The sequence below is a fragment of the Oryzias latipes genome, chromosome 17 (assembly GCF_002234675.1).
Source record: "Oryzias latipes chromosome 17, ASM223467v1".
NCBI lineage: Eukaryota > Metazoa > Chordata > Actinopteri > Beloniformes > Adrianichthyidae > Oryzias > Oryzias latipes.
Genome location: NC_019875.2, coordinates 18,514,220 through 18,539,915, shown reverse-complemented (window position 1 = coordinate 18,539,915; position 25,696 = coordinate 18,514,220). Strand labels below are relative to the sequence as shown.

The window sequence follows — 25,696 nt, the reverse complement described above, 5'->3', positions numbered from 1 at the left end:
AAAAACCTTCCTTGAAGGATTCTGCTTAATCTCTTTTATCTAAGCTCATTCATTTATTTTGACTGTTAACTGCACATTTCAGAGTCATGCTGTTTCCCACGACTCTGTTAAAACTTTCTGGCATCCGTTTCCTCCATCGCATCTTTGAGTGTTAGAGTTGAGGTGTGTGGCTCTCGTCCTCAGAGCATCCTTTGTGTGTCGCAGTAAATCTCCATAGATTTCCGTTTAGAGTCTTTAACAATCTGGAGCTTAATGCTCTAAAGACAGTGGAGATGACAGTGGACTTCAGGAAGGCCCCAGCCCCCCTCCCCCCTGTCATCCTCTGTGACTGCCCGGTGACTTCTGTGGAGTCCTTCTGCTTCCTGGGAACCATCATCAGCCAGGACCTCAAGTGGGAGCAGAACATCAGCTCCATCACTAAGAAGGCTCAGCAGAGGATGTTCTTCCTGAGGCAGCTAAAGAAGTTTCACCTCCCTGAAAAGATGCTGGTAAACTTCTACACTGCCATCATTGAATCCACCCTCACGTCCTCCATCACAGTCTGGTTCGCTGCGGCCACGGCCACAGACAAGGCCAAGCTGCAGCGCGTCATCCACTCAGCGGAGAAGGTGATCGGCTGCCGCCTCCCGTCTCTCCAGGAGCTGCACATCTCCAGGACCCGGAGGCGGGCCGCCAGGATTGTAGCCGATCCCTCTCATCCAGGACAGTAACTCTTTCGGCCCCTCCCCTCCGGCAAGAGGCACCGGTCCATCAGGACCTCGCGCCACAAGAACAGCTTCTTCTCAACTGCAGTACCCCAACTCCCCCCAACTGACACCCCCCCCCACCACCACCAAAGGACTATCGCTGCCACTTACAGGCCCCACCATCCCAGCCATCCTGCGCTCCCACTTTACTCCACTGTATATAGTCTGCATCCACTTCTCTCCACTGTATATAGTCTGTTGTTGTTAACTTAATTTTTAACTTATCCTTAATTGCACTATCTGTATGTTACACTGTTTGCACTTATATTTTTGTCATCTGAGATGCACCACCTGCCAACACAAAGTCAAATTCCTCGTTTTGTAAAGTGCACTCTACTGAACCTGGCAATAAAGCTTTTTCTGATTCTGATTCTGATTAATACGTTTTTATCATATTGGCATTTTTAAAGCGCTCTGGCATTCTTTAGAGGTCACGTCTCTTTGTGTTCGGAGTGTGTGTTTGTGCGTATGGCTTCTTTGGTTTCCTAACTAGGCTCATTTCCGAACATAATCGCTGATGTTGTAGGGGCCTGAGCGCTTTGTGGAGACATTGGGCTGACCCTGATACAAAGAAATGCAATCTTTATAGGCTCTTGGTTGACTTTATGTGGGGCAATTATGTTTAATTTAGGGAGTAGATAAAGCCAGTCCTTTATTAGTATTCCTTTGAGTAAATTAGCCTTTAATTGTTCGCCTTACATCATATCATTTTCTCCCCTTTTTTTCTTTGTTCTCTGAAAATCACATTTTACTGCTTAGAAGATTTAATTTCAAGACTTTTTCAAAGTTGTCACATGCGACTAAGGATGAACTGTTGCAACAAATTCATAGTTCAATTGAAGACTTCTGGTTTTCCTCTTTTACATGTTTTTATTTTGGAAAAAAAAGCTTAACCAATTATCGACGATGGTAAAATTGATTGATTTCTAATATTACATCACTTACTCCAAAAATGGATACATGATTATTTCCTGATGTAACATAATTTGAACATATTTTAACGTTTGATACTAGACCCATTTTTGCTATGAAGAACTTTGAAAGTGTTTAGTCTATCTTCTTATAGTAATATTTTTTAAATCATATACATGATTTTTATAAGTAACATAATCTGCATATATTTTGGATGATATTACTGTAATCATATTTACAGTACAGTGTAGAAGTTTTGGGGAAAACTAATCTACAGTGTTTGTATATCTCACAAAAAAGCAATTCGAATAGTTCATGGTGTGGACTATGGGAAACACACAAACCCACTATTTTTAAAGTCGGGTTTATTGAAATTATGTGAACTAGTGAAACTTAAAACAGCATTCATCATGTCTAAAGCCAGAAATAACTTGCTACCAATAAACATACAACAAATGCTCAAGGACAGAGATGGGAAATACAATTTAAGAAATCGAGTGCACTTCAAAAAAGCAGCGCATTCGCTCTAGAAAAAAGAAAACGTGTTGATCAATTTGTGGTGTGGATTTATGGAAGGTGTAAAACAAACCAAACGTTAAGCGTACATTCATTAAAAAATAAGATCAAGATGTCACTGATGGAGCTGTACAAGGCAAGAAATGGTCAATAAAAACAAAAAATGTCACTTCTACATAGGTGCTATGCAGAATTTAATGTGAATGTTTTGAACAAAACTGTAAATACAAATGCACAGATCATCCGTAGTTGTAAAAAGGGATGGGATCATGCAAGATTTCTCTTCAACCCACTCCTTTTCAAGATTTTCAAATTTAAACACTTGTGATTAAAATAAACACTTTGACCCAAAACATTTGAACCGGATTGTGGAAAAAGGGAATTGCTGTGTCCCTTATGATACTGTACTCAACCAATCAAAAAAAGAACCAACAGAGACTGGCCATAAAATATGCTCATCTGTTGGGTTTTGCTTATTCTTACGGGTAAAATGTGACCGCATTGCCAGCAAGCAGCAGATGTCCTCTTAGCGCCCTACCCGCCAATTTTAACCGCACCTTAGACATTTAGGGCCCCTTGGTTGGGAGGGTGAGGGGACATCACTGTGAGTAATCAGGAGATGTCCCCTCAGTGCCCTACCCACCAATTTTAACTGCACCCCCTTAGTACACACACCCTTTACTCCTCCAAATTTACATTCCAACATAAACAGACATACATGTACACACACACCCTCACAAACACACACATTTCGCAAGGAAGGTGGGACCTTGGACCTTCTGTCCCCTACCCCAGGAGCCGGAGATCGCATCACAGCTGAGTCAGGGGTGTCCGTGTCCCTGTGGTGCCAGGCCTCGCCAAATTTCCAACTGCCTGGTCGGGCCAAGTTCACAACATCTCTTGTGGACCCCCTCTTCTCCCAGTGCCCTCCTCCTGGGTGGGGGCGGCTGGCCCCTGCCTTACTCCTTCCTGGACCCACCGTGGGCCGGGTGGGTGGCTGCCTGTCTCCCTTTGGGGGTCCTGGCTCGTACCTGGGGTTGGGGTGGGGGGATGCCCAGAGGGCACCCCTCTCGGGTGGGGCCCGGCGTTTGGCCCTCCTGGCACGGTGGGGGGGCTACTCTCCTGGTTGGGCCGGGGCTGCGCTCTCTGTCCCTCCGTCCCTCCCTGTTCTCTGGCTCTGGGGGCCTCGGGGCGGTCCTGCTGGCCCTGGCCTGGGTGGCGGATGTGGTCACCCGGGGGGCGGTTGTTCTCTGCCTACTGCCGAGTGGCGTGGGGGGCTCTGGCTGCAGCAGCTGCTATGGCTTGGGTCTTGGTGTGGGGATGGCTGGGAACTTTCCCTCCTTCTTTTCACATTCCACCATCCATTTTAGAAGAACATAAACACTCAATTGAGCACAGGTGTTGGCTCACCTTTGCACAAATATTTTGCGTAATTGAATGAAATATTTCACACTGGAGGCATAAGTATGCATGTGTGAACACTATCGGTATTGTGTACATGTTGACATGTGGACATTTTGCAGCTAGCAGGTGTGTTGATTACATTTGAGTGTGTGTGGACAGGCCCCGCCCCTTCTAGTTTTGTATTACATCTTAACCTGACCGTATTGATAAACATCCAGCAACTTCTTGCTTTATGCTCCTTCACGGTTTTACCCCCCCCTATAATCACCCTCCTACCCCCCCCCCCCCCCCCCCCAACATCCCTCTGTCTTCTTCCCTCCTTTCCTTTTCCGTCCGGTCCTACACAAAATATGATTGAAATGAATAAAGTTTGGCCTTGATTACAAAAGGGGTTTATTCAGACATACCTCTGGTTTGTCAGAAGATTCATAACCCCTGTTGTTAAAGTAAAATATGTCCAACACAAGAGGCCTTCAGCTCTCATCTGTTTTCCCAGCTGTTGGACAGGACAAGTTAAAAAAACAAAAAATGTGACCGCATTGGCCATAGAACGTGAAAAATAACCACTGATGTTTAAATGTGATGGTGTTGAGCTGCACTTCCACCACTATGTGGCCCCATAGGCAACCATCTACAGCTGGCTCTGCAAGTAGACATCAAATCGTAATGATTGGAGTCATCGGTTTATGGAATACAAAATGGTAAAAACTTACTGAATGTCCCTATAGCTATTGTTGCCACTACTTGTGAGTGTCTTACATTATTAGGATGACTCAGCACACTGTGTAGGGCAATTTAACACAATACAGCAAAATGCGATTCAAATCGAATCAACCTTTATTAATGAAAAGCGCTTCTCATACAAAGCGCTTTACAATGAAAAACAACAACAGACACAGAAATTGAAATAAAAACCCTACCCACCTATTGACCCCCCCCTCCCCTCCATTAGTATACATCCCATGACCCCCCCCCCCCCCCCCCCCCCACACACACACACACACACACAGACACACAATCTTCTTCTTTCTCTTTCGGCTTTTCCCATCAGGGGTCGCCACAGCGAATCATCCTTTTCCACCTCACTCTATCATGAACATCTTCTACCCTAACATTAGCCAACTTCATGTCCTCTGTTAAGACATCCATGTATCTCCTCTTTGGCCGTCCTCTTGCCCTCCTGCCAGGCAGCTCCATCTCCAACATCCTTCTACCAATATATCCACTATCCCTCCTCTGAACATGTCCAAACCATCTCAGTCTGGCTTCTCTGACTTTGCCGCTAACACAGGCAACATGAGCCGTCCCTCTGATGTACTCGTTCCTTATCCTGTCTAACCTGGTCACTCCTAAGGAGAACCTCAACATCTTCATCTCCGCTACCTCCATCTCAGCCTCTTGTCTCTGTCTCACTGCTACCGTCTCTAACCCATAGAGCAGAGCTGGTCTCACCACTGTCTTGTACACCTTTCCTTTGAGTCTTGCTGGCACACACACACACACAATGAACACTAATAAAGGTTCACTTCTAAATGAAACTTAAGGCTTTAGGTTATTGGTTGTGTTAATGTACAAGTGCGTTCTTTTTGGAACAAAATTACCCAACTATTAGTCAGGTTAAGTTTGGATTCAATTCACTCTCCAATCAACTTTTGATCTATTTTAAAACATTCCCAATGGTCTTTAAATTATGATTATGCTGTTTTTAGCACAAATTTAAAAAGCCAGTGTCATTTTTTTTAGGACATAGTTTCTGCAGAGCAGCAGTAGTTCATTAGAAGTTTGCCTCTGAGTTGTGGGCGGGGCTGTTGAGCAAAGCCACCCCACTTCCTGTCACCTATCTGTTTACCCTCCCCCTCAACAAACTAGCAAGCAATAGTGGAGCTATGCAGCCATAAAGCTTTGTGCCACACACCAGCTCAGACGAGAAAAACGAAGACGTAGTAGTCTATTTCGCCAGATTCATGACTACTTGACAAAGATTCAGAAATGCTATTTTAAGCTTTATTTTCTTTATATTTGTCCTCCATCATGAGATATTTGCTACAAGACCATGTTAAAAACCCAATTTTCGTTGTAATTGTGTACAAATTATTGTCCATTCGTGTATATAAGTCAAAAAACAAAACAATAAACTGTGTTTCAAATGCTTTTTTAGATACCTTACCCTGTTGACAAAATTAAAAAGAGCTAAATTCAAGCAGTTAAGTACAAGTTAAACGGAGCAAACAAAAGTAATGGCAGAACCCAGCAAATCAATTTATGGGAATCAATTTATGGAAGAAATATCTCGTTTCTTTGTGAGTCGGGAAACATTTGGTGCATTCTGAATACCTCTGCGTTGGCAGCATCTGTGAGATTTTCACTTCTTTAAAAGAAGGCCGTCTCACTGAAATTGTGTCCATTTTTTCCTTTTAGCTGTCATAGAACAACCTTCAGTTTGCTTTATTTTATTCCCATTCACACACAAAAACGTATAATTTGGACGCCAGAGATCAAACGGTCATGATCTACACTTTAATTAGAGTAACATTAGAAGACTTTTGATGGAGATAATGCAATAACTAATCTAAAAATATGTCTGGTGATTGGGTTCAGATGTGCAACATCACTGCTGGACAAGCCTTTTACCTTCATTTCCAGCAATCTACTGTTAAGAAAAACACTGGAAAAAAGGTTTTGTACCAGTGGACTACTTCATTTTGTTTTGTTTTTAATGCACTGTTACTATAGAAACACAGCAAGGGATTGACTCCTCTCTCAGAGCAGCTTGCTGTGGGCTTACAGCATCTCTGCTCCTAAGTCTTCCATTGGTTTTTGATCACAGTCAGGATATGCTGCTTTCATGACACGAGAAAACCTGGTTAAACAGCTCCCTCGTGCTCGTACTAGTACAAAACACTCAGCATCCGGGGAAATGAGTTCTGTGCGTACACAGCTGTGTGTAATTTCCTCATCTCCTCGCTTCCTGGGAAGCCCGGGATAAGCTGCTCGCAATTCTGTAGTGCACACATCTAGGAATTGCGAGATCTGAATCCGGGTTTAAAAAAAAAAAGTGTAACCCTGAGATGTGTAAAACATAATCTGATGTCAGGGGGAATCTAGTCACAACAAGACTGGGGTTTAAAACTTCAACAAACATAATGCATGGAAATCTTTTAAGCCTTTTGATGGTGTGTGGAATGGCTTTTTTTTTTTTTTTTCCCCAGAGTGCTTGACGTATTATATTCATTACAATATTTTCATCCTAATTAAGATGCATCCTAATCCTCCTGCCCATTTGGGCTTGCATTAACATGACTACCCCAGCATTTATTGTTACCCGTGTTAGCTTGTTCAGCGCGCGGCCCTCATACCGATACTTGCAGAACATACAGGAATCTCCAGACCCTCCTCGTTTCAGCCTGATACCTTATTATCTGCAGCAGCTGCGCGCAAGGTGAGCACAAAATTATTGATTTTAGATACCGGCAAACAGCCAGGCTCCAGGGAAAGGTTATAGGAATGCAATTTCAAATACATGTTGACATGAGCGAGAAATGTTTCTGAATGGAAAATATTCAGAAATGGATGAAAAATAATTGGAATGCTGTTGGTTCCCCGTGAAGAGCTCTGCGGGGAGAGGAGACAGCCTCATGTTTTTCCTCACAGTGTGCACTGTTTAGTCAGGAAAACAAAGGAGCATTTTTTTTCCCCCTTTTCCTCCCTACATGCACTCACAAAGCAGCAGAGGCTGCAGCATGACACAAACGCGCTGAAGAACATATTTCATACAGCGTTGACCTCCATCTAGTGGCAGAATTCATCCAACCTTAAGTTTATGAAGATTAATGAGGGACTCTTTGTGATGACGAGGTGGTGATGATACCCAACTACCGGATTTTATATTTCAATGTAGGTGAAGACATGAGGAAAAAAATAAACATTTTTTAACCTACATTTTCACACTGAAGAAGAAAAAAAGCCTTAGATGAATAGAACTTTGCACCTCATGAATGCAACTATTCAGTAATTCAGAAATAGATTTCCAACAGTGAGGAATGATTTATTAGTTTAGAGCCACATTTCATACGTGGATATGGTCTTTTTGACCCAGACTTTTACATTTGTTTTATGGGTTTAATCCAGCAGTCTCCAGCATTACACCATGCTATGCCATGGTCCGAGTGAATACTCGATTCTGATTGGCTGCTGGGTGTGCATTAAAAAGTGGTAATGCACAGTGATAACCGCACGCCCCAAAAAGAAGTTCCGGTCACCTAGCTTAAATCATCTGTATCACTGCGCCGGCTTCTTTAAAACAACCTTTAGCTTCATCATTTGGACAAAAACAAGCAGTAAGAGGAGAACTTTCTCTCTGGACTGATGCTTTATTCAACCCATCGGAAAGATCAGCATATAAATATCCCTTTATATGGCCGAATCTTGGCTGCAGCGGTGGTGCGGCGCCTTGTCACGTTACCATACACACTTTGCTTTGCGTCAGACGGTTCAAGCTTCAACGGCGTATGTTAAAAAGTGATAATGCATACTTCGTCGCCCATTAACCCTTATATATGAAACACGGTTCATCCACTGACTGTTTATGAGAACTGGACTGAGTGACTCTGCTCCCTTCCAACAAGCTCACTCCTGATTGGTGAGAGTGGTTTCCACAGAAACAATGACAACCTACGTTGACATGACCCTTGGCAACGTGCATTCAAGTGACGACATTTTGGTAAAAGTCTATGTAAAGCTGCATAAATACAGATTTTGCAATTCTGCGTTAAAAAGTCTTGTATTCACGCATAGCTACACAAGGTTTTACGACTGATTTTGGACTCATTCATTCATCTTCTAATCCGTCTGTCCCCTTTCGGGGTCACAGGGCTGCTGGAGCCAATCCCGGCCACTTGTAGGCAAAGACAGGGGGACACCCTGGACAGGTCGCCAGTCTGGTACAGAGTCACAATCACACACCCATGCACACTCACATTCACACCTATGGACAATTTAGAGTAACCAATGAGCCTAAGAAGCATGTTTTTGGAGGGTGGAAGGCATCCGGAGTCCGCGGAGAAAACCCACACATACACGGGGAGAACATAAAAAACTCCACACAGAAAGGTCCCAACATTGATGTTCAGTTTCCGGTCCCCCAGCCAGGACTTGAACCAGGGGCCTTCTTGTTGTGAGGCAAGAGTGCTAACCACTGCTAACCCCCGTGCAGTGCTTATCCCCGCACAGTGGATTCTAAGTACAAAATGAGCGGCCGTTGGTCCAGGTTGAGCTTTGACCAATCAGGGACTTGGATTTGGTAGTGGCGTATGGATGGCATCCCTTTTAATTCACTGAAGTGCCAAATTTTCTAAAATTTATGGACTCATGGAATTCCCTCTCTAAGTACAAAAAAAAAACCATACAGTGCAGCCCTGGATTTTAAAAGCAGTTTTTACACCTTAATCACTTCTGCTTATTCTTCAAATGATGTCATGGATTTCACGAAGTGAAAACCTAAACAATATGAGCATTTATAAATTCACTGTATTCCACTGGAATTGTAGATTCGGACAGCACTACAAAAAAGTGCACTCTATATAGTGAGGGCATTGTTACACAACCCTGATGTTCTATGAGGCCGTCTGGACATTTTGTGGACTCTTTCAAGCTAGTGTGAAAAAGGCTCTTGCAGGTTTATTTATTCCCCCCAAAAAATTCCCAGTAATAATCTGTTTTTCAAGATTTTTTTTCTTTTAATTTTTGTTATAATTTTTGTTTTTTTTCTAACTTTTTAAAACAACTTTTTAATTGATTTTTTTTATTTTAAATACATGAAAAAAGCACCAGTTTTCTCAAGTGAATGCACTACACTTCCATAAATAAAAAAGTCTCAATTTAACTGTGAAAATAAAATAAATTCTGTCAATTCTTTGATGTAGTGGGCTTTACGGGGTTGAACAGTGGTGGTCACCTGGAGCCTCTGCTGGCAGCGGTGCTGGGAAAGTTTACCTGGATTCTGTTCCTTTTTATTGTTGCTCATTAAAGCTGCATTAGATAGCAGCGCTTCATCATTGGCGATAGAAATGCCGTCCTTGCATTTTCTTATTTTTTACTTTAAGCAGACCTTTTCATGTTAATAAATTATTACCGTAATTATTATGGACTTTAAATTCTAGCTTGACTCGTGGCTTTGGACTGGAAGTGAACACGGCAGAGGCTACAGCCCCTAAATGAAGATTTTCCCTAAATGTGAGACGAGAATTTATTCAAATTTATTTAGAATCTTGTTGACTCTTGGCTCCGCGATTGCTTTGACAGTCTCATTAACTGGTTCAATTTGCTATTCCAACAGGCTGTTTGGAGTTCAGCATGAGAACAACCAGTTCAAGCATGAAATGTAGAACTCTTTGTTTCAGTCAAGTTGTGAACTGCTAATGTTTTCTGATTTGTTTTTCGTTCATTAAAAAAAGCCCTAAAACAAGGCTGCCGTGCAACAATTTTCACATTATCTGCTTTTTTTCCCCCTCTAACAAGTTGTGCATTCAACGCTTAAGCATATTAATTAAATTTTTTGTTTGTGCACCATTATCAGACTCATTGGGGGGGAGAAAGGCTAAAATGACACAAATAAACGTTTATGATATAAGTATTAAACTAAGAATAAATGTTAAAAACAGCAGCTTTAAGAGAGCTTCCATTAGATAATCCACAGTGTATTTTCAAGGTGTTATTAGGTTCTGTTTGAGTAGCACGACTAATGACAATTTTTCACTTTGTGTACAACTATAATGAGGAGATTAGCATTCTCAAAAGAATCAAACAGCCTTCACATTTTTATTTATTTATTGTTTATTCCTTTGGAAATCATTTTGAGAATTTAAGACCTAATAAAAAAGAAATCCTGGCAGCTCTTCCTTTTCTTATTTATTTTAATGGTTGAAAGATTGCAGTCAGTTGTTGGAACCAGAGTTTTATGAACAGGTAGACTTCATTATTATAGCTTTAGGTCAAATTGCAATGCAGGTTCTTTTAGAATTGTCTTAGCTTTTGGAAAAATAAAAAATAATGCAAAACAAGACACAGATTTGAAGCCACCAAGGATTAGATTGATATGTAAATAAGTGTGAATGTGAGTGCGTGGTTGTCTGTTGCTGGGTAGACTCCATGACCCTGGATGGAGGGAGGGATGGATGGATGGATGGATGGACAGACGGATGGTGCAACTGTGTTTCTTGTGAGGTGTCAAATTATCCCGGTAATTGCGATTACAGAAAAATTTGCTTTTTTTTTTTTAAATTGCATTTTTAACCCTTCTGTTATTCTAGGCACTTTAATGTTGGGAGTTGGGTCATCTAGACCCACTAGACAGTGCACTGAACCTTTTTTCTTCAAGGATTTGTGAACCTCACTGGTGTCCATGGATTACATGAAATCTTTCCACCTTTATCCACCTTTGTCATGGTAGGGAGAACACGTCAATGTAAGGGTGGGGTCATCTAAGATAGCACAAGGGTTAATCGATAGCAATTAGCTACTATGTAAGGAATAATTCCCGCCGAGGTGTCTGTTATCATAAATTAATTGATGACGGAGGCCTTATTGCGTGGGACCGCTTCTTCCGAAAAGAAGACGCTTCGCGTAGGACGTTCAGGCACGGACCTCGAGTGCAGCAGCCAAAGGAAAGCGATCTATGCTGATCGTCATGATAGGTTAAATAAAGCATCAGTTCCCCTCTTACCGCTTGTTTTTGTCAAGATGATGAAGCTAAAGTTTGTTTTAAAGATGTCAGCGCAGTGATATAGAACATTTCAGCTAGAAATGTGCGCTGGGGTTGCTGGGAGATGTAGTGTGTTCGAACTCTGGAGATGGTTTTCCGCCGATGACCGATGATTAACACTGAATTTAAACTACAATTAAAAAAAGAAAACAACACAAAAGGTCATTTTAAGGAATTTAATGATTAAAAGATTTTCAACATTAAAAAATCCAAGCATTTAAGTTCATTTATTAACTTTGACAACTTCCCTCAAAAAGTACTACATAACGTTTAATTTATGCTGCAACATACTTCATCGTCCTATTCTTTTCTAACGATTTGCCAATAAAATGTTCCTTATAAATTCTCATTGCATTATTCACCTTAGTCTTTGATCAGGCACAATGTGTCTGCATGGCACAGCTAAAACACAGTTTTATTGTTAAAAAACTATAATTTCTTAACATAAGTGGATAACTTGAAATTTACAGAAAAAATATCAAATAATAAAATTAGTATAAAAATAACATTGCTTTTTAATAATAATAATAATAATGGATTGGATTCATCTGCGGCTTTTCAGACGCTCACTCCTCATTCATTCTTGCTGATGGTAACTGCTGATGTAACCACAGCCGCTCTGGGGCAGACTGACAGAGGCGTGGCTGCCAGCTCGCACCTACTCGCACATCCGGGACATTCATACACATCCACACACCAGTGGAGCCACACTGGAAGCAGGGAGGGTGAAGTGTCTTGCCCAAGGACACAACGACAGTTGGGGGGGGGGGGGGGGGGGGGGGGGGGGGGCGGAGATCAAACCGCCGACCCTTCAATCATTGGACAACCTGCTCAACCGCCTTAGCCACTGATCCCCCATGCTTTGTTTAACAAAGTCTTGAAAAAAACAAATATCTAAAACACAGTTGCAGCAAGAAATGTGTTATTTTTTGCGTTTGTTTATGTAAGAAAATGGAATCATATGTACATGCATCCAATGTCCCTTTTTTATGTAAAATAGTTAACCCTGTAAAGCCCACTACATCATAAAATTGAAAGGAAATTTTATGATGTTTTTTAAACCTTTTCATAAAACCTGCAATCAATTTTGCTAAATCATTATGATACATTTAAGTGATTTGTTTTTACCCATAACGATGTTAAGTTTAAGATGTAAAAATATTGACATAAGTGTTCAGAAACACAGTACCGTATTTACCCACTGACTCAAATTTGATCCACACATTTTTAACATTTATAAAGAATTAATAACAAATTAATTTTGAACTCTTTTAACATAGCAAATATTGAATAACTACAGATGAGTTGTTCTCACCATAAAGTTTTTAAAACGAGCTGAACTTTTCCCGCCAAAAGATTTACGGAAGCAGCCATTTTGAAATGAGCAGGAAATGCTTCTACTACCCCAGTGGAATGATGATGAACTACAGGACAGGAACAGAAACAATCTGTTTTCAACTGCAGTTTTGATCATGAGATAGGGGTCTCAGAAATGGATGAATCAAATATGATACAAATATAAAGTTAATTTGTAAAAATGTCACACAGCCGCTACCCACATTTTGCGCATATTGCTCGGATGAAAATTGGTCATTCGTGAAATTTTGTGGAAAAAGTAAGAAAATTTGTGTTCTTTACTTGAAATGACGATTTATCGTATTTCGGGCAGATACTCGCTGCAGTGTTTTTCAGGTAAATACCCTAGGGCGGTTCAGTTAATTAACTCACCTGCTCAGCGTCCTATTTAAGCCAGGCGCGCAGTTGTTCATTCTTTCTTACCTTCAGCGCTCATTCTTCGCCCCACCCTCCTCCCCGGCTTCCACCTGTGGGCTCCGTAAAGGGGGGTTTTGTTACCCGAAAGTTTTATGGAAATTTTATGGAAGTTTTATGGAATTGAACGGAGCCTTATGCCAAACGAAAATATGTGAATGCCAATTTAAAGAATGTGGAAAAATGTCAAATAAATATTTCTTACTGCAAGAGTTGTCTGACTGAAATTTTCATAGATTTATCTTGAATGGACCACATTAAAACCACAGAAGAAGTACGAATAAACCATGCAACGAACACGCAGATCAACGAAGAACATGAATCGTGCAAGATTCCATCGCTTTATATGCAAATCAATAGGGATGCGTGTGCTGTATGCGCTATATTAACATCAGTGGCATATGCATAAAAAGTTTGTTCTCTATATCTATCTCTCTATCTCTATCTATGGTTACTGGGTGAGAATCTGCGGCTAATGGGTGTGGACGAGGCCTTGGTCTCCTGGATCATTGAATACCGGTACTTGTTGAACAGGCCACAGTTTGTCCGGTTGGGTAGTGTCCTGTCTGACGTGGTGACGAGTAGTGTGGGGGGCCTCACAGGGCACTGTGCTCTCTCCCTTCCTGTTCACTTTGTACACCAGTGACTTCCAGTATAACTCAGTGACATGCCATTTTCAGAAATTCTCTGACGACTCTGCGGTTGTCGACTGCATTAATGGTGGGCAGGAGGCGGAGTACAAGCAACTTGTGGATAAATTCGTGAGGTGGGCTGGAGTAAATCACCTGCTGCTCCATGTGGAAAAGACCAGAGAGATGATTATGGACTTCAGGAAGAAACCACCAGCTTCCCAGCCTCTTAGCATTTTGGGCAGGGATGTGGCAGAGGTTAGAGGAGTACAAGTACTTGGGAGTGATCACCAACAACAGCCTGAGATGGAAGAGCAACAACAGTGCTGCAGCAAATGACGAACGCAAGAAACACTTAAGAATTACGTATGTCACGCACATATCATGAAACACCAACACTTTACGCAGGGAAAATGCACAAAATGTACTTAGTGGCTGTTTGACATTTGCAGTGCTCGAACAAAACATGTACAAAAGAAAAGATGTGTCAACAGATTGAAACCTGAAAGTGATCAGAAGGAAGTGAAGTCAGTGTAAAAGCACTTCCTCTGAATTCTTGTTGAGGAAAACAACAGCAACGCTTTCCAAGTCATCCACATCCCCCGAGTATCCCTTTAAAAAGAAAGAGAAGAAAACTGTAATGGGATGGTTGTTTTTTAACAGCTTCAAACAAATCAGACAAACGTTCCAAAGTTCACTCACGTTATATTTAGCTTTCATCTTTGCAACCTCTTTTAATACAGAATCTTTTCCTAGAAATGAGTATTTAGGATATTTAGTACAAAATCACAATTATTCATGAATTACGTTGGAATCATCTTACTGTGAAAGTTCCATAACTTCCTGGCCACCACGACCACAACCCCAAGTACGATGATACATAAACACACCACCATTATCGCCAACAAGTGACTGAAAGTATGGAGGGGGAAAATGGATCGTTAGGGTGAATTATTCTCTTCCCTTCTCTACCTCTGCCGGTTCCAAGCCCGGTTTGAGAGGGTTGCGTCAGGAAGGGCATCCGGCGTAAAACATTGCCAAATTTACCATGCGACTCGTTCGCTGTGGCGACCCCTGATGGGAGAAGCCGAAAGTGGAAGAAGAAGGGTGAATTATTCTCACTGGAGAATGACTGTAAAGTCAGACTTACGTGTGACCGTGCCAGGTCTCCTTAGACTCAAGTTGAGGTGGAGCCAAGTGTGTAGGGGGCTTGTTTGTCATGGGTGGGGTTGATTTAGAAGTGGATGCTGCAGGTGAAGAACACAGAGTGGCAGGTAAAAAAAAAGTTTTTTTTTGTGAAAATCAAACATGACTTTCCAACAACCATGTGCACAGTTCCTAAAATCATTATCTGGCAGGCCCGGATTTAGTCAGCCACACTATGAGGGGCAAAGTTGACTATCAGGGGGGCAGATCTGGGTGTGCTGAGAGTTTATCCCCCAAAGCCCTCAAATGTTTCAAACAAAAAACTCCATATTACATCATATATCCATGACTTTTAAGTTTTGTGTCCCGGCTTGGGACAGGCACAGCCCGGACAATGGTTTTTGCCCTTTTGAGGCAGAATTTATTTTTTTCTAGGTGTGTCTGTTCATCCACCCTTGTGTTTTTCTGTCTTTTATTTTATTTATTTTTCTATGTGTTTTTCTGTAGATCTTTTGTTGGTCAGGGTGGCTTTCATCACAAACCCAGTAAAAGGGGGAAATTGGGACATTAAATGCTGCTAGATCTTCATCCTCCATGACAAATAGGATGCACAGACACTACCATGTGTTGCCGATCAAATCACAATTCGCGTTGCATTTACATTCATGGAAAATAAAAATGTTGACACAGAATCATAACATCATATCTTGTGGCTGCAAAATCTGATGTCCACAATTGCTGAATAGAGAAGAAGACAAAAAACCAAGGAGAACAGGAGGAGAGAAGTGAAACTAACCACTTCTAAAGTACACTAAATGAAACTAAAGTTTATTTTTGGAAATGTGTGGAGCCACCAAAGTGACAAAGTGCAAGTTATTTTTTTTCTTTCGATGTCCTTTCAGGGGCTCCATAAAAAGAAACCACTGGAACTTTTGTTTCTTTTACTTTTTTTTATTTCAACATAAGATTCAAAGCTTTGATGCTTTTGTTTTCTCTGGCAACCATTCTAGATCTGGTCATAATATTTTGGCTTCTTATAAACACAAATGTCCCTAGGTGTGAGTGTGAGAGTTAATGTGTGTGTGATTGTGGCCCTGTGTCAGACTGGCGAACAGTCCAGGGTGTACCCTGCCGTCGTCCACAATTGGCTGGGATAGGCTCCAGCAGCCCCGTCATCCCGAAAGGGATAAAACGGTAGAAAATGAACGAATGAATGAAAACACAAAAAAGTAATTTGATATTTTATACCATAAAATCAGGATTTAAAAAGGAGAAAAATGATAACTACTCAAGAACACTAATAATTAGTCATTGATAACAATAATAAGTCAAGAAATATATTGCACGTTTAGAATTTTTTAAATTTGCAAATTACATATTTTAGAGTCACAACACAGTTTCCCATATTTATTTTTTCTATTAAACAAATACAAAACTTTATTCTTAGCAGCTATTGAAACATTTTTCTTTGACTCTTTTGTTCAAAACCTTAAGAAGAACGAATTTATTATTAAAGTTTTGTTTGGAAGTGGAACAACGACAAGGTCACAGCGCCCTTTAAATGAGCTTGTCTAAAATGAAACCACATACTTGTAGTGTCTGCTTTTAAATAAACAATAACAGTCTACAAAATAGGATGAAATTGGAAGGACAGATGAGAAAAATGCTTATTAACCGACTTATTGATCACTAACAAAGCATAGAAACTACTAGTAACAGTTGCCTAACAGTGCAAACTCAATTCATTTTGTATCCTAAAGCAGAGATATTGAACAAAATTGGTAGAAAATATAAAAATTAGTGTTTAGCAACTTGCAGCTCCAGAATGACATGCGGCTCATTAACCCCTTCTTTGGTTAAGAAAGAAGTTTTAATTTTAAAAAGTAAGTAAAGTTATTAATAAGAAAGCTTTCAAGCAAAAAAAAAAAAAAAAAAAAAAAAGGATCAAACTTTGTTCAGCTAATTCACATACAGCTCCAGGGCAGTACCAATCACAAGTCGAAATCAAACACTTCGACAGATTTTGTTCGCCGAATACCACAGATAATCAGTTGGGGACTAAAAAGTACAACCAGAATCAAGGGGTACCAAATTTTGAAGGATTTTAAATCCAATTTATGCAGCATTTATTCAAACTGTGAATCAATCGTCAAATTCGCTTCTCCAAATATGTGTTCATAATTGGTTAATATTCAACTTGGTGCTCCAGACATGTGTGGGAGGAGCTACCACTATGCCTCATCGCAACATGAAAGCATTGAATGTATTTTTCATTTACAATGCATGGAAGGCACAGATGATGACGGGAGATTCATTTATTTTTAAGAGCTCTGCTAAAACACCGCTAATCACGTCTCCATGTCAATGGACGGGCAACTCCAGGTCTCGAGGGCCGCATGCCTGCATGGTTTCTAATTCACCCTGCTCTGGCATGTTCTAATTGGCTGGACACACCTGAACCAGGTAATCAGTCATAAGCAGGGCATGGATATGTGGAAATCATTCAGACACAGCGGCCCTCGAGGCCTGGAGTTGCCCATCCTTGATTCAGAGACTCTCCAAATCGTGCTACAACGCCCAAATCGCACCAACATGCCTCCCCTGACGCTCAAATCACGCCACAGGACCTCCGGTAGCATCTGTACTGGACACTCCTGTCACCAATGTTAAGCTTGTGGTTGGTTAAATTAACAAATCTCTTGCTCAGATGCACCACAAACAGTAAAATAAATCATGTATATTTTTTCTTTTAACCTTTATATTGTGTTCGGGTCGAAACGGACCCATTTTCAAGTGTGAACATCTTGACCCGGACACAATGTATGGCTTAAATCACTGTTAATATCACATTACTTCTATTACATTTGCTACACTGAGATGATCCTGTGCTACACAGGGTGTCTTTTGTTTACAAAAGAAGTTGTATGAGCATTTGTCAAAAGTCATAAACTATTTCATGTTTTTAATTATTTTTTTCTCCATGCTTAAGTTTTAATTATGCCAAAAAACAACATAATTATAAATCATTATAGAATCAATGTCTTGTTTTTCTAAAGTAAGACTTTTTAGTGACTTATTAGTGAGAAATCGACCCGAATGGCTATGTGTGTGCTGTATTAATGGTCAACAAGTCAGCTAGCAGCACCATAAATTTGATGTTTGAAAAAATAAATCTTACTGGTTGTGGGTAGTGGAGTGACCAGGATGTAAACTGGCGTCTTTTGCTGCCCTGCAGAACACCAGTACCAAGCAGTATCTCCTTTCTCCAGCTTTTTGTAGGTGATGGTGAACGACCCAATTCTGTCATCTCTGATGACCACGGAGGAGTCTTCGTAGATCCCCTCAGACCCCGTTGATCGGCAGGATCTCGGGTCTCCACTCCGACACCACATCTTCACGCTGTCTCTGTTGGCAGGCAGTCCCGGGGGGGGGGCGAGTCGGTTAGTGCTCACCATCCTCTGGTGGTGCTCGAAACTTTTGAAAAGATGCGCCTGTTTGTAAATCTGCCTGTGTCGGAACAGAAAACTTGGGATGTGTTAGGGATGACAGGAATAAAAGAAAGGAAGTTCAGATGCCTTAATCTCTCACTGTAGACGCATTCAGCTGCGACACTGCTCCCCTCCTCCCCACTCACTTGGCTGTGTACAGCTGACAAACCTGGAGAAAACATGATGGGAAAGCAGAGTGAGAATGGTATGTGACGTTCGCACGCGCGTTCAATGGAAAGGCTAAGTAAAAGCACAAATTTCTACAATCGCACACATTGATGCCTATTTAGCTTCATGACACATTGCAGGAATCTAGTACATTACTGTAGCTTAACATATGGATAATAATGATGACTAAAGCATCAAGAACACACTAACAAGCCATCCATCCATCCATCCATCTTCCACCGCTTATCCGGGACCGGGTCGCGGGGGCAGCAGACTGAGCAGAGATGCCCAGACTTCCCTCACCCCAGCCACTTCCTCCAGCTCCTCTGGGGGGACCCCGAGGCGTTCCCAGGCCAGCCGAGAGACGTAGTCTCTCCAGCGTATCCTGGGTCTTCCCCGGGGCCTCCGTCCAGTGGGACATGCCCGGAACACCTCTCCAGGGAGGCGTCTAGGGGGCATCCGGACTAGATGCCCGAGCCACCTCAACTGGCTCCTTTCGATGTGGAGGAGAAGCGGTTCTACTCCGAGCTCCCCGCGGGTGACCGAGCTTCTCACCCTATCTCTAAGGGAGCGCCCAGCCACCCTACGGAGGAAGTTCATTTCAGCCGCTTGTATTCGGGACCTCGTTCTTTCGGTCATGACCCATAGCTCATGACCATAGGTGAGTACTGGAACGTAGATCGACCGGTAAATTGAGAGCTTTGCTTTTCGGCTCAGCTCTCTCTTCACCACGACGGACCGATAGAGCGACCGCATAACTACGGACGCCGCTCCGATCCGCCTGTCAATCTCACGCTCCGATCTTCCCTCACTCGTGAACAAGACCCCGAGGTATTTAAACTCCTCCACCTGGGGCAAGGACACTCCACCCACCGAGAGATGGCAAGCTACCTTTCGCCGGTGAAGGACCATGGCCTCAGATTTATTTAATCTGAGGCTAACAAGCCAACTAAACTTTAATGTCGCTAAATTCCCTCATCCTCTGTGTTGCTTGTGAACAACTCTGCCAATCCTGGCATAAAGCAAGCGGCCACTTTTGATGAAATGTCTAAGTAAACGTGTGTAAACATGCGTTTCTGCCTTCCACATTTAAAACTCTGGCGTTCACCCATGGCTGCCCACATTTTTAGAAGTGTTTTCACGCTGTACGTACAAAAACGCGCTACGACTGAACACACGTTGAAAGTTGAACCGAACCGAACTTGATTTAGTTGTGACCTATGACTTGCATCCCATTCAATTCATGGCAGTGCCAACTGTTTGTAAATGGATTGTGGAGGAGAAAAGGATAATTGCAGTTTGAGCCTGGCCCAGAATTAAAAGACACAAGTTTTCATTTATCAGAGTAGAGATGTGAAAGAAAAAGCCTGGAGCCGGATATGTTCCGCTTTGACATTTCGCTGCAAGACTCTTTCAACGGTGGCGGACATGCAATAGTATTGGGTAGCAAAAATTCAGTGAGAACACCATTAGCAGTGCCGCTTAGGTTGATATTCCCGACCTTACAATCCCCTCTTTCAGAAAAGCCCATCAGCCTGGAGAAAAATCCTAAATGGCAGCCATTAGTTACATAAATATTTATTGTCTGTTTGTCCCCCAGTGTAATTGTAAGTGTGGATCCGTCTAATTTCTGAAATACACACTTAAGCTGTAGAGTCAGAACTTATAGTTGACGCGTCTGTCGTTAATTAACTTACACAGTCCAAGTTCTTCGTTTGAATGTTTAATTCCCAAAAAAGGCTGTTACAAAAATGTAAATACAAAAAACATATAAACGAAGGAACTTTAAGTACGGTCAAAAACTAGTGTACTCTCTAGCTCTCCAGCTTCGCTCCTGGCCCAAAACGAACCTACTCACCTACGTCATACCTCTTCAGCCAATAGAACAGCTGGGCTCCTAAGTTGACCTACATATCAGTACCAACACCTTAGAATGTTTAAAATGGCTCTAACAGTAATATTATGGTCACTTATCCCATAATGTCCCCGCGTGGCCACCTAAATGCAAGTTTTTCAGCAAAGTCGGCAGGTGATCACACCTTAACAGGCCACGCAGTGGCCAGAGGAGGTTTTAAAAAATAAACAAAAATTTTTATGGCAATCAGACGATTTTCTTTCAAATTTGACATCTGTCAGTGGCCACCCCGGCCCATTTCGAGGTTACGTGGTGGCAGTCCAGTGACAGACTGAATGATGTACCTCAAGGCTACTGGCGGCTGGTGGCACTTGATATGGACGACCCGCTGTCTGGAGACATTTACACATGGGAGCTGCTGCCACGAATAGCTGTGCCCACCCAGCTATTGCCTGATTTCATAACCATTGTGCTATCCTAGGCACATTAACATTGGGAGTTGGGTCATCTAGACCCACTAGACAGTGCACTGAACTTTTTTCATCAATGATTTGTGATCTTCACTGGTGTCCATGGATTACATGAAATCCTCTCCACCTTTATCCACCTTTGTCATGGTAGGGAGAACACGTCAATGGTCATCTTGACCCCATAGGATAGCACAAAGGATAATGGCGTCATCTCCACCTGACTAATTGACGGCCACCATCTCCATTTATGGCCACGGCAACAATTTTCCAAAAATCAGGCGGCATTGGAAATCTTGAAGCCTCTGCTGATGCCTCCCCATTGCGTGGTGGTTTTTGTGACCATAGCATGCAGAAACTGCAGTCGTCATACAGTATGTATAATATATACATTATGTATGTTTCAAAATCTTGGATTTTGGCTAACACGCTTTTCTGAAAGAGAGGATCCTAAGGTATATCTATGCCAAATTTGCTGTTGGTATCATGAAATTCACCATTATTTGAAGAACATGTGCATCCTTTAACACGCGTCACATGACCCGTGTGAACGTAACCTTTCAAGTTGGGATAATTAGCTGAACGTGTGTCCCCATTTCTCACCATGAATAACTTTAATGTTCGTGTAGCCAACATCGTCAGCCTTCCACAAGTTGCCGATCTCCACGCCGCACATGTACCACCCGGAGTCTCCTTCCTTTAGGTTGTTCATGGTCACGGTGGACACCAGCTGGACCGGGTCGTCAAAGATGCTTACTTTCTCCACAGCTGGACCGATTCTGCGAGCGTCATCAGTCCGAGCTAAGGAGGTGCAGAACTCCCTGGTTTTCCCCTGACACCAGTATTTCACGTTGCTAACGTATTGAGGCCCGTAGTGACATGGGATGGTGAGGGATCCCCCCTCCAGCACCGAATACTCGCCGTCCATGGTGACCTTACAGTGGAACACTGACAAAAAGCAGAAAAGATGGGACTGTTGACACTTGGTTGAACTCTTTTCCCAGAGAACACATATTGGTCTTGAACAACTAGGTTAAAACCCGCAGAAAACAAATGGCTTTATTGACTTTATTTACTGAAAAATATAGCGAAAGTGGATTTTTGTGCTCCGACTCATCACACTTCCTACTTCCATTTCCCTTTCTGATTATTTTTTTCTCAAGAGTCTTTCATAACACTAAAAAGTAATAAGGCAAAATGTTGAAGAGAATTTGACCGTTGCCTTTAGGCAAAAAGTAGCAGAACTTGGAAGAAAACAAAAGAAAAATTCCTTCTAAGCTAAAAAAAAACAACCAAGAAGCAAGACTAACGTCATCATTTAAATTACATTTACCAAAACATCCTAATCAAGGGAGGAGGCCAAAGTAATCATCCTGTTTTTACTCAATTATCTGCAGCTTCAAAGGTTTCATAGCAGATGACCTTAGCAGTCATACCTGGCATCCATGGCAACAGGCTGAGGGTCAATAGGAAGAGCTGCAGCATGTTTCCACTTCAGTTTGGAGGTTTTTTGCCTTGTAACTCTCTGCCCAGCTCAAGCGCAGACGCTGGGTTCCGCAGTGTTGAATTTCCCCACAGTCACATGACCTCAAGTTCCATCCAGATGCTCCTTGATGTTAACCATGTCAGTGCTGGGAGACTTCTAGAAGGTGGAATCCTTTCAGTTAAAATGAATCCAGTTGAATTTGATGAAGTGAAAGACTATTTTGTGTGTTTTTTCTTTTAGTTTACGTGCAAACAGCTGAAAAACTTATTGTTTATTGTTTTTGGCACATTTTAGGTAAATAAAATAAGTTACTAACAGAAAATATCGGAAAATAAGTGGAGAAAAACAGTCTAAATGTCAATTTCTCAATTTTTATAGCTTGAAAACTTTTATTTTGAAAGGTCAGACAGATTTGGGAATCGAAACCTAACTCAGCTTTTATTTCCTCTGCCAGTTTACTGTTACACAACCGCTGAAATGTTTGTTTGGTTAAAATTCCTGTCTCATCCTGATTACACGCTGTGGGAAAAAAATATCTGCTTTTTCCTGTTCTTTCTAAGCACTTATAGGCAAGTTGTTCGCCGATTTTTCTTGCATTTCTAATTTATGGTGTTTTAACTTTTTTATTTAAAGACCCACTCTGACAAAAAAATTTGTTTTTATCATGTCTTTTTGCATCTTTTGGTTAATGGAGGACAAAAATAAAGAAAAATGAAGCTAAATTTATATTTATGAGTATTTTTTCTTTCAAACTGACGTCAATTTGCAGACAAATAGATCGGTGTATATCTTTGTTTTCCTTGCCTGAGCTAAAATCTGGCTCCAAAATGAACTCAAACTTTATTTAATTGTTAAGCGCCTTTCATTTCGATCGAAAACACAAATTGCTCTACATAAAAGAGAAATAAAATAGCCATAAAATATGAAAATTAGCTACAACAAAAAACACAGGACTGTGATACAAAATTGGCACCCCCCTCACCAGATTCCTCCCTCCACTCACCCAGTTCCCCCAATATAACCCTGAACAAAAATGAGGAACTGCAGATTAAAGAAACAGTCTGGCTTGGTTCTGCTGTGAGGAAACGGTATAACGGGGATCCATTCATTCCAAGGCCCAGCCCGACCACGAGGGTCATTACCACGGCGCCCGCCCAACACCGCAGCTCAGGGCCCACTCTACGGCTATTAGACCACAGAGCGGGACCCCAGCCGGCCCAATGAGAACGAGCACCGCAGCAACAGCACCCTCTACAGGCAAAGGCGGTAGTGCCCCAGAACAATGGATCAAGAATCACTGGCGTAACAGCATCAGAATATAAATGAAAGTTAAAAAATAAAATAAAACAAAATAAGAAGAAAAAATAACATATAACAGTAATAGTAATTATAAAAGTACAATCAATAAATACATTATTAAAAAGATATTAAAATTATTAAAACATTACCTTAAACATCATGAGTGCAATAATAAAAATAACAATAATAGTCCTTATGTACGTAAAGACTTTATGAAGTAAGGAAAATAGATAAATTAAAAAAAAATAGAAAAAAATAGATGATGTGTAAAATAATAAAGCAATTACAAAAGTCATGCAAAAGCCAGATTAAAAAGGAGGGTCTTTAGCCTCTTCTTAAAAACCTCTAGACTCTGTGGAGGTGGCGGGCTGTTCCACAGGCGAGGACCGTATTGGTGGAAGGAGGCATCACTGTGGGTTTTGGTCCTCACCTTAGGGACAACGAAGAGGCCGGTGCCAGACGACCGTGGGGTCGCACATGAAGCTAATGCAGCTATATTAAAATGGGTGAAAGGTTTTTCTGCCACCTGGTTCTTGTCAGAACTCGTGCCGCTGACAGCATAGTTGTAGATTTTTAGCTGATCCTTTAAAAAGTCATAGTCGACTGTTGAATTTGTTTTTTTGTTGTTTTTTTTCTAGCGCAGCGACAGTCTGGCGACCTGTCCCGAGTGTCCACTGCCTTTTCCAACAAGTGGCCGGGATAGGCTCCGGCAGCCCCATGACCCCGAAAGAGATAAAACGGTAGAAAATTAATGAATTAAATTTTCTCTTCGCTCTCCTTCAAATTAGCTTCAGATTTGAAATAGGTCCGTTCCTCCGAGGCATCTTTGGATTCAGTTTTTGCATTTTAGCGGAGCTGCTGAATTGATGGCAGACTTCAGTCTTTCATTAAAATTATCAATCAGAGAATGGCAGGACAAAAGTAAAATCTGAGCGGGGGTTTGTTTTAAAATGTCAATAAAGTTTTCTGCCACTTCTGGAGTTATATATCGTTTAAGTCAACAACAGAAGACACCCCAGCAGACAGGTGATGACCATCTAACAGAAGGAATGTGTGACTTTGAATGTGGACGTTTGAGATCTCTGCTAGTGATGTGTACTGGAATAAAGGGTATAGATAGAAGGAACGTGTGTGCTTTGGTTGAACCGTCAGCTGGAAGGAGAGGTGCAGCAGTTCTATGTTCTTCCCAAAAAGATGGGAGCCTGTATGGTTTGGATGTAAGCCGTCTGGTTTGAGAAGATTTGGTCTATGATCAAAGGATGCTAGGAAGCGGATGACCTCAGCTTTCGGTTCCAAAAACAGAGGTATGTTTCAGGGTATGCTTAGGTCCCATAGCAATTCATGCTCTGAACATAACCTGGTCTGGAGCAGGTTTAGTTGAGGGTCAGTTTGTTTTCAGAGAGGTGAAGCAGCATCTCCGTTTGAAGATGATTTAGTGGATGAAGAAGCTCAGTGATGCATTTTCCCCCGTGAGAGGGTGATAAGACCACATATGGATGTTGTAGAGAAACTTTTTTTTACATTAATCTAACTTAATTGTCTGCTTCAGTTAAGATAAATCTTTTTTTTTTTTTCCGTCAACTCATGTGCTCCACGCAAACACCCCTGACTAACGTTGGACTCCTGCCAGAGTCGGCTGCATTGTTTAACCCGCGTGTGCTGAACTCTCTCCTATTCACAATCATCTCCTGCTTGACTGATCTCTTCCTTCAATGTCCTCACGCTCAGGTTAAGTTCCGACTTCAGTTGGTGGCCTTCCTGGTGTCCAACCTCCATGTCCCTTTTGAAGACTGCAGAGTCCAAAATACTTGCCCGTAAGCTTGTCACTGTCTTCAGTTAGTTGGGGTAATCAAATGGGTACGACTTTACGAGCTTCATCTCCTACTTTTACCAGGTATTCAGAAAAATTTATGGGCCCGGTTTGTGAAGCTCCCGAATCATGACCGAATATGGACTTTGACTCTCACCAACAAGACCATGGGTCTGAAACCTGGACGGCCTGAGCCGGTCGAGGCCCGTCCATGCCTTCAACCTCCTGGGTTTCAGCAGGA

General features: G+C 41.8%; 1 protein-coding gene across 1 annotated transcript; it reads right to left on the bottom strand.

The window, feature by feature from the left end:
* Positions 1-13,237: 13,237 nt before the first annotated feature.
* LOC101165919 (polymeric immunoglobulin receptor) lies at positions 13,238-22,507 on the bottom strand. Its single transcript, XM_004079122.4, has 8 exons — positions 22,297-22,507; positions 21,464-21,808; positions 18,458-18,539; positions 18,061-18,287; positions 14,887-14,983; positions 14,560-14,648; positions 14,439-14,488; positions 13,238-14,348 (listed from the first exon to the last, which is right to left on the bottom strand). Exons 1-8 carry the CDS (start codon positions 22,343-22,345, stop codon positions 14,265-14,267), a joined length of 1,023 nt encoding a protein of 340 aa, XP_004079170.1. The 5' UTR covers positions 22,346-22,507; the 3' UTR covers positions 13,238-14,264.
* Positions 22,508-25,696: the final 3,189 nt, after the last annotated feature.

Excerpts from the sequence above, each read along its gene's own strand:
- LOC101165919 (XM_004079122.4), bottom strand. The coding sequence starts at position 22,345 with ATGCTGCAGCTCTTCCTATTGACCCTCAGCCTGTTGCCATGGATGCCA. Across the intron at positions 14,649-14,886 it reads GAGACCTGGCACGGTCACAC|TCACTTGTTGGCGATAATGG; the intron begins GTAAGTCTGACT and ends CCATACTTTCAG. Across the intron at positions 14,349-14,438 it reads AGATGAAAGCTAAATATAAC|GGATACTCGGGGGATGTGGA; the intron begins GTGAGTGAACTT and ends TTCTTTTTAAAG.